The sequence below is a fragment of the Macrotis lagotis genome, chromosome 8 (assembly GCF_037893015.1).
Source record: "Macrotis lagotis isolate mMagLag1 chromosome 8, bilby.v1.9.chrom.fasta, whole genome shotgun sequence".
Taxonomy (NCBI): domain Eukaryota; kingdom Metazoa; phylum Chordata; class Mammalia; order Peramelemorphia; family Peramelidae; genus Macrotis; species Macrotis lagotis.
In genome coordinates this window covers 50,892,901-50,902,451 of record NC_133665.1, presented here as the reverse complement: position 1 = coordinate 50,902,451, position 9,551 = coordinate 50,892,901, and the positions used below count along the sequence as shown (strand labels likewise).

The 9,551-nt window shown below is 42.8% G+C and overlaps 1 protein-coding gene across 1 annotated transcript; it reads left to right on the top strand.

Annotated features, from left to right (window-relative positions):
* The first annotated feature begins 3,139 nt into the window (after positions 1–3,139).
* Positions 3,140–7,025, top strand: LOC141495530 (tryptase-like). The gene is made up of 7 exons (XM_074196950.1): positions 3,140–3,532; positions 3,765–3,923; positions 4,290–4,293; positions 4,619–4,918; positions 4,958–4,963; positions 6,235–6,385; positions 6,563–7,025. The coding sequence occupies exons 1-7, from the start codon at positions 3,475–3,477 to the stop codon at positions 6,812–6,814; spliced, it is 930 nt and encodes a 309-aa protein (XP_074053051.1). The 5' UTR covers positions 3,140–3,474; the 3' UTR covers positions 6,815–7,025.
* The last annotated feature ends 2,526 nt before the right edge of the window (positions 7,026–9,551 follow it).

The following is a 9,551-nucleotide window of genomic DNA, read 5'->3' as shown; positions in this document are numbered from 1 at the left end:
TCAATTATAAGGAAGCAATCATTGCTCTTGCCAGAAACAGGATCCTTCATGTGAGAGGTAGCTAGAGGGGAGGGGTACCCCCATCTGCCCATACCTAACACTGAACCACTGAACCACCTTCCCAAAAGCTCCTCACTGAACTCAAACATCTGCATTTACCCCATCTTTGATTTAACCCAAGAATCCCTGTTGTGGGCCCTGGTTCTCTAGATCCTCCATTACTTCACCAGGGACTATGTTTTCCCATGACCAGTCCTTTGTCCAAGTTGACCCTCCTCTCATCTTCAAAGTGACTGGGTGGTAGAAGTGGGGGAAGGGTATAAGGTAAAGGCTATCTGTCTCTATGATAAGGTAATGAGTTGAGATTAAGGCCCAAACAGGCAAATCTCTCACCTGGCACTATTGGATTAATTGCTCTGTTGGAAGGATCCAAAAATACTATAAAGACGATGACTCCACACCCCTGTCATGGGCCCCTTTGGGATACTCTTCATTTTCCCCTCTCTACTACTGCCCCATTCTCTCCTTCCCAGCAGAGATCTCAGTGGTTATGTGGAGAATGTGATCGTGGCTCAGATGAGGGGCAAGGCTTTCTCTAAGGCTGCCAGCTTTAGCAAAGTTAATTTAGTCTGCCTGCATAGGCTAGTGCTAGGGAAGCCAATACTTTCTGGTCAGATTCCCACTCTCAATGACTGCTCTGCTCAAATTCTGGAAGATGCAAAGTTTTCCTCTACCTTCTTTAAAAGGCCCCATATCACTGACTATCATCAGTAATCCAGCTCCCCTTATTATAAACTTGACCCTAGAGTCATAGCCCAAAACTCTCAGGCATTCTTGGACTTCTAAAGATTCAGGAATGCAGATGGGAACAGGAAGCACCTGAGATCCAGTGAGTGGGACACTATTACAGTAGGTACTATATTCATTAGGTAAGCCATTAAAATTTTTGTTGGATTGCTTTAGTTAAATTTTATCTGAAAACAGGTTGGATTGGATTGGGGGGTGGGGCAAAGAACCAGGAGACTCGATACTGTCAAGGGAGGACAGTCAGAAGATAAAGGGCCAAGCTAGGACACCGAGTGCCTTCAGAGAAAGGATGGGGGGGAGGGAGCTGGGAGGAACAGAAACACAGAAAGTATTATCTGTAATGGAGATTAACTAGCGGGTCTTTCTGATACAATCATAGGAGTAAAGCAAGAATGCCATTATAGAAATGTTAGTTGTAGCACTAAAATAAAAAAGAAATTGAAGAAAGCATAGGCGAAGAAGAAACAAAATTGTCACTTTTTTCAGACATATGGGATAAAGTTTGGTTATCTGAAAGTGGGAAAAGGAGAAATAAATATGGAAAAGATATGGACAAAATTTATTTTTATTAAAAGAAACTTTTAATAATTAAAATGACTGTTTTTAACCAGAAAAAAAGTCTAATAGAATCATTCTTGCTATAAAGGATAATTTTCTGGAAGAGGAAGGTAGAAAGGATATATTGAACTGGAAATGATGCAAAAAAGGGGGGGTTCATTAAGGATTTAAATAAAGAAATAACCCCCATTATCAATAAATTATCTCTTCTACCTGGGTTTGAATCTCCTCTTTGGTATTGACTCTCAGTATGACCTTGGGCAAATCATTAAATTCTTTGGTCTCTGTTTCCTCATCTACAAAATGAAAGGGTTGTACTAGATGACCTCTAAGGTCTTTTTCAGTTCTGAATCTATTCCCTTTGTATAGGGAGCTGGATTCCAGTTCACCTAATTGGAGCTTACCTAGGGGGTGAGACAAGAGAGGAGGATGAACCTGACAACTGCCAGAGACACTAGTGGCTCCACACAGAAAGGGTTGGTACTCCAGGATAAAGCTACAAACCCTGGTTCCTCTCTCACCCTCCTCCGAAATCTATGCCCCATAAGAGCAGCAGGGAGTTGGGCATTGTGCCACTTAACAAAGGGGAAGCAGCTTCTCCTCCTTTGACTCTTCTAAATGTGCAGCAAGTAGCCTTACCTCTCTGGTCACCCCTTACCCATGTTGGCAGCTTGGTGGTGGGCACCTGGTAACTAAAGTTGTGGACTTTTGTGCTATCATCCTCCCACTTCTCTACACTCATTTGGATACCTGTCCAGTTCAGGACTTCATCCCCATTTGTCTGGGAATCATAGATAGTCTCCTAACTATACTTTTTGGCTTCCTATCCCTCCACTCCAAACTATCTTTCATATAGTTGCCAAAGTAATATTTCCAAAGCAGGAATCTTATATTGTCACCTTGATAGGGTTCAAGAAGTTTTAAGGTATCTGAGTATGTGTATGTGTGTGTATACTCTGAAATTTTTTGAATCTTTTTTTTAAAAATTTTATTTATTTAAGGGGATAGGGATGAGTGACTTGCATAAGGTCACACAGCTAGGCAATTATTAAGTGTCCAAGATCTATTTTGAACTCAGGTCCTCCTGACTCCAGGGCTAGTGCTCTATCCGCTGTGCCACCTAGCTGCCCCCACCCTTTTTTAAAATAAATCCTTTTATTCAGTATAATGTTTTTAAATGAATGAAATAAAATTCATAGGATTACAAATTCCAGCAAAATACAGTTATAATTTTTTGTTTTTTAGTTTTTGCAAGGCAATGGGGTTAAGTGGCTTGCCCAAGGCCACACAGCTAGGCAACTATTAAGTGTCTGAGGCCGGATCTGAACTCAGGTACTCCTGACTCCAAGGCCAGTGCTCTATCCACTGCGTCACCTAGCCACCCCTGTTGTAATTTTTTTAATACAAGTTTGCTGACTTGCTGGAATCCGTCCATGGGTCCAAGATTACTGGTTCTCTAATGGAATCAAATATCAACTTCTCACTTTGGCATGTAAAGACCTTCTCAATCTTGCTCAAATCTATTTTTTTTCACCTTATTTCACCACCGGCCAGCATTCCAGTCAAATTGTCTTGTTTGCTGTTCCTCATCTCAGCTTTCCATCCCCTGCCTAACCCCGTCTCCACCCCCTTGCTTCACACCAACCTTGTCCCATGCCTGAAATTCCCTCCCTCCTCAGCTCCTAGAATCCCCAGCAGGGTCCCTGCCCCCCTCGACCCCCGACCTCCGGCTCTTCCATCCTACTGCCCCCTGGGAATTAACCAGAGACTAAATCTTGTTCATAGCAAGGAGAGGGACTCTGGCTTCCTCCATTTCTCTCTAAATTTGTTCACCTCTCTGTCTGTCTGTCTCTCTCTCTCCCTCCCCCTCTGCCCCCTTCCACATAGACCAAGGCCACCGGGGGGCACCATCAGAGGTCAGCCAGAGGGAAGAAGCTGAGCCAGCCCGCTCTGGGTTGTCCTCCCACAATCCAGGGAGGTGCCCCCTCCACGGTGCCCGCCGGACGTCCGGAGCAGGGAGACCCCGAGAGGGAGCCCGGGCCTCACGGCCTCCCAGAGCTTCCCAGACCAGCCCCGTCCTGAGGGCAGGAGCCCCAGAGCTGGAAGAGCATGGGCTGGGCCAGCCTAGTCCTCCTGCTGCCCCTGCTCCTGAGAGTCCAGGGAAAGAGTGAGGCCGGGAAGGGAGGATGGGGGGCGGGGAGCAGAGATGGGGAGGTGGGACAGGTGGGGCAGGGGCTCTGGGGGGGGGCCTACTCCCCACGAGCTCACTCCTCCCTCTGTCCTCCCTACAAAGGTTAGCAACCCAGTCTGGGTCCAGAGGGAGGAGAGGAGGCCTGGAGGCCAGAGCCTCTGGAAGGGAGGTCAGGCGGCCTTGGCACAATCTTTTCCTTTTCTCCAAGCCTGCGGACAACCCCACGCTAGAGGTCGGATCGTTGGGGGCAGGGACACCACCCTGCAGGAGTGGCCGTGGCAGGCTAGTCTGATGTATAAGTCCCACCACTGGTGCGGGGCCACCGTCATCCACGCCAAATGGTTGCTGACAGCCGCTCATTGCTTCAGTAAAGTGAGTGCCACTTCTAAGCAAGCTCTGGAGGGGGTGACCCTCAGACCCCTGCGGCAGGGCATGGCTGGATGTGGAGGCAGGATCAACATCAGGGCCTCCTCATCCCTAGCCTTCCCCTCTCCACCCCCTTCCCCACTCTTTCCTCAGTTCTTAGAAAGAATCTAAAGGATTTTGGACACCCCAAAACTCTTGCCAGCTAAGTAATGAAAGACCTTGGAGAAGCTGTCACAGAAATAAGGCTCCCTTCACAAATGGGGAAGGAGCTATTTTTGGAATCTGAGTCCCTCAAATTTCCTTTCTATATCCCTGTCACCCTCCTGGTCCCAGGCCATTACAGAAGCTTACTGTCCCCAATTCCTAGGAAAGTTAAGTCATTCCCCCAACACACGCATTTGCACTTAGAACCACTTAAGAGTTCAAAGAAAAACTTTTAGAAACAAAAGAATGAATTATTAATGGTGGAATCTTTAGGCCTACAAGTTGGTTGAAAATTTGGTGTAGGAATCTGTCAACAGGTAATTCTTCCTTAATGTAAGATCTCACTTTCTCATACTTGCCTGAAAAATCCCCAGGAAGCAAGATTCTACTGTCTCTGGCATTTAGCAGAGAACAAAATCATTCACCCCAACACCCCCAAAACTAAGCTGCCTCTGAGACAATTATAACATCTGCTCCCTTCCTTCTCCCCAGCCAGATTTTCAATCCGAATGTTTGGAGGGTCCAAGTGAGATTACGTATAATTAGGCCGTCCAGATTATTTCTCCTTAATCACTTTTATTTCCAACACCGGGTGAGCCAAATCTTCGTGCATCCCTTGTATAAAGGACAATCTCCCAAGGACATCGCCCTGATCAAGCTAAAGTCACCACTTCGCTTCAGGGACACTGTGCTTCCTATTTGTCTCCCAACTTCGATGAGAGAGTTCGAAAATGTGACCTCGTGCTGGGTGACAGGTTGGGGAAAAATAGGAGAAAAGGAAAGTAAGAATGGGTGAGGGGACAAAGGACATTTGGTCAAACTATTCCCCAGCCCCTGGTTGCTGGGGGTTGCCTGCATCTGCCTCCCCAGACAGATCACCCACTCTGAAGCAAACCTGGAGATCTCAACTGTAATTGCATGTTTTATTCCCTTCTGCCCTTTGTCCATTTGCTCACTTCTTTTTGTCCCTAATAATGACTTCTCCTTACACTGGTACTGTGTTTTTTACAAAGTTTACAAAGTATCCATCCCTATTTTACAGATGAGCAGACCATGGATCCAGAGTCCCAAAGTTTGCCAAGACAGAGGGTTTCTGCTCCCTCCTTAGCCCAGTGATCTTGTCCCTGTATGATGTGACCTCCCTCAGTCCAGTAGCAACCGAAGGACAGAATGGCATAATAAGACCCATAATGAGCAGGCTCAGCATAAGGAAGGGATGAGAGTTCAAAAAGGAGGAGAGAGGAGTAAACTCTACCCTGGTTGCTGTGGCAAAAGAGTTTTGAAAGATGCTAGACCTCCCCAACATTCAGGATGAAGTCTGAGTAAACTTAGGTTAGAGGGGAATGGAGACCCTTTGAAATAGCCACAGAGTCAAAACTGACCCCATTCTTTTGTCATTTAACTAAAATTGATAGTATCCAAAAGACTGCAAGGGACTCAATAACATAAAGTTGATAAAACATACTCTTCCTCACAAATCTGAGTTTTATTAGGGAGACAAGAAAATTTAATTATGATGAATACAAAAGAGGAATCCAGCCAAGAAGGGCTATAGGAAGAAGCCACTGTGGGCTAGAGAAGCCAAGGAAATATCTTAGAAGAGGTAAGACTTGATCTAGTCCCTGAGGAGAGGTAGAATTTTAGGAGAGAAACATGCTGAGCAGAGATTGAAGAGAGGGAATGTGCTTAGCATGAGAAGGGTAAGGAAACAAGTTTGTCTGAAACAGTGATTTCATGTTGGGATAAGGATGGAAAGGTGATGTGACCTTGAGACAAGTCTTAAATAGTACACTAAAAGTCTGGTCTGTATCCTAAAACCTCAATGAGTAGCTTCACTTTTTAGTCCAAAGTGTCATGAATTCTCAGACTTATTAAAAAATTCATTTTGTCATGGGAAGATTAAAACACACATTCCAGATCTACCTATAAATGAATGTTTTGAAGCATTTGCTCCTCTAAAAATCTTTGTTCACATCCATCAAGGTCTTATTATCCAGATTCTGGGAGCCCCAAATCAGAGAGTCAAATGTTCTGATATTGCCCTCTTTCTTCTCTGACCCTATTATGACCTTTCCTGTTCCCACATCTCCAGACCAACCAAAATTCAGGTCCCTACAAGCAGTGGAATTGCCTCTTATTGATCAAAAGACCTGTGATATCTACTATCACAAAGGAACAAACATTCCCTCTTTTGTATCCAGGGTATATGATGATATGATGTGTGCTGGCTATAAAGAGGGCAAGAAGGATTCCTGTCAGGTGAGATGGACCATTGGTTTCCCATTGCTTTACAGTTTTTCTGGAATCCTTAAATTGGATACAGGAATCCCCAACTATCAATGCTCATATTCTGCCTCCCTTCATGTCTTTGCTCCACAATTGGAAATCTCTTTTGACATGATTTAAGAGTGATTCATTTTCTCCATCTTTCCCCAGGGTGACTCTGGAGGTCCTTTGTCCTGTAAAATCAATGGTATTTGGCATCTAGCAGGCATTGTGAGCTGGGGAGAAGGCTGTGCTCGGCCCTACCGGCCCAGTGTCTTCACCAATGTCAGCATGCACACTGAATGGATCTTACAAACAATAAACTCAAATACTGCTAGCTTAAAACACTCTAAGCTTTTCTGCCTCCTCAGCCTACACCTGTCCTTGGCCTCCCTTAGCCTATTTCCCAACTTGCCCACTTAAGGTCTGACAAAGTGAGGCCATGACCTGAGTAAAGACCAGAGGTGGGAGGGACAGCTCTCTCCCAGGGCTGGAACTTTGGTAAAAAAATAATTAAGGACTCTTATTTGCTCCGTTGAAGGAATCCTGGGTTGAGAATGACTTCATACATTTCATACAAAAGCCAAAATGCTGACTAGAAGGAAGAAATGGGGGTGATGGGGTCAGCGAGACTGTGGGGTTCTCTCTGTATTCATATATTAATCTTTCTATCTAATTGTTGTTGGTTGACTATTGTAATTAAAAAAAATTCATGATCATACCAATACTTACTGTGACTTTCCTTTTGTCTTATCCCTGGGTCTATCCTCACTGCTCATGGCCAAGGTATTACCCTTGGCTGGAGAGAAAATAAAGATTAAAACTGGATTATTTGGGGCGGCTAGATAGCACAGTGGATAGAGCACCAGCCCCGGAGTCAGGAGTACCTGAGTTCAAATCCAGCCTCGGACACTTAATAATTACCTAGCTGTGTGGCCTTGGGCAAGCCACTTAACCCCATTTGTCTTGCAAAAAAAAAAAAAAAACCCTAAATAAAATAAATTTAAAAAATTAATAAAATAAAAACTGGATTATTCCTGTAGACCTCCAACTCAAGCCTCAATATAGCTTCTACTCTCTCCATCCTAGGGACTTCAGACTCCATCCGTCTCCACTCCCCATCCTTTCCAGGCAGTCACTCTTGGCTTCCATTTGTCTTCTGGAACTATGAAACAGCTCAAGCATAGTAGGAACTTGAAGAGTTCTGTGTCAAACTTCCCCATGAGATTAGGTTTCTGTGCCTAAGAGCCTTATGTGGTGGTGTTAATCTGACTAGAGAAGAGAATACCAATTACTAGATTTTTTAAAAAAGACTCAGTTGTATGATTGCATTGGAAAGCTCACTAACTGGAGTCACCAACCTGGGAGGGAGCCAGGTTCAAAATCTGCCTCTGATATTACCTCTTCCACTGAGCAAATATTACCTAGGCAACTCATTTAACATTGCTGGGTGTCAGTATTATTATTATCTGTAAAATGAGGGAATTGATTCCTTCCAGCTCTATTTCTGTGATTCATAAATTATTAAAGTATATAAACAGATAAATTAATAATAAAATATTTTATAAAATATACAGACCACAATAAATAAAAATATAAATTTTGATAATAAAATGATAATTTTCAAAAGAGGCAACACAAATTGCTAACACTTAGAAAAGTTACTAATAATGAGATACAAATTAAAACAACTTTGAAGGACTACTTTATTTCAATGAAATTGGCAAAAATAATTAAAAGCAATGGGATTCAATGATGGTGTTAAAGAGAAATAGGTACACTTTTAATTATTCAGGTATTTGTTTACTTATGGAATCTTTTTTACAAAAATAATTAAAAACAATGAAATTAAATGTTTATGGGATTGTGGAGAAAGAAGTTGCTACACTTATTCATTATTCATATATTTGCTTATTTATGAAATCTTTTAGGAGAGAATTTAATGCCCTACAGTAAAAAATAACACAGATACCTTTCAACCCAGTTTCATTTGGACTAATACCCTGAAAATATTACCAAAAACAAACCACAAGGGGCAGTAAGGTGGTGCAGTGGGTAGAGTACTAGCCCCCTGGAGTCAGGAAAACCTGAGTTCACATCTGCTCCCAGACACTTAATACTTATTTACCTGTGTGACCTTGGGCAAGTCACAATCCCATTGCCTTGACAAAAAAAAGGTTTCTATTTAAAGATTGGTCATACTAATTTCAGCTGATTAGATATAAATTCCAAAATCTGTAAGCAACTTTAGTGTCCAAAATAAGTGGTGGTATATATCAATGAAATGGAATATGTTAATTCAAATACAAATAATGTGGTCAAATAAGAGATTGACAGGATTATTTAATGGTGGAGGGACCTTCAATGCTATCTAATCTAACCTCATTTTGAGACCCAAAGATATTACGTGATTGGTCTGATACCACACAAATGGCAATCCAACTATCCATTATCAACAGTTTGCCATTGATTGACAAGTATGTAGCAAAGGGGTAAAAGTTTCAGACAAGCAAATTTCGATATAATCTACAGGGGAATACATACCTAAGAACTATTCAAACTTGAACTAGACTATCACTCAGGCAAGTAAGGTATAGATTTTCCCTTACTGGTGGTCTGTAAGCAAGGATGATGAGGCAACCTAGTGTATTAAACATTGGTCCTGGAGTCAAGAAAAGTTGAGTTAGAATCTCCCCTCAGATACTTACTTTGTGTGTAATCCTGAGCAAGTCATATGACCTCTCTCAGCCTCAGTTTCTTCATTTTTAAAATGATGATAAGAATATTAACCTTTATCTGAAAGGGTTAGTATAAAGATAAAAGGAGGTAATACATGTAAAGAGCTTCACAGACATTCAGCTGTTCTATAAAAATAATGTTTGTCCTTCATTTTCAAAGAAGACCAGGACATCAAGGAGGTGATGCATAACAAGCATATGAATTGGATTTGAGTAAAGTCACCAGTCTCACTTTCTCCTCCAGAGCCATCTGAGTCCAGTGGCCAGATATGAATTAGGACCACTGGAGATGACCATGGATGTGAGGCCCAAAGTCATACAGTAACAGAGAAGTATCTGAGGCTGGATTCAAACTCCCATCCTCTTGACTCTAAGGCCAGTGCTCTATCCTCTAGCCACCTAGCTCTATAAATACTTACTAG

Coding starts and splice junctions, on each gene's coding strand:
- LOC141495530 (XM_074196950.1), top strand. CDS start 3,475: ATGGGCTGGGCCAGCCTAGTCCTCCTGCTGCCCCTGCTCCTGAGAGTC. Junction 3,533..3,764: donor CCTGAGAGTCCAGGGAAAGA/GTGAGGCCGGGA, acceptor CTTTTCTCCAAG/CCTGCGGACAACCCCACGCT. Junction 6,386..6,562: donor GCAAGAAGGATTCCTGTCAG/GTGAGATGGACC, acceptor ATCTTTCCCCAG/GGTGACTCTGGAGGTCCTTT.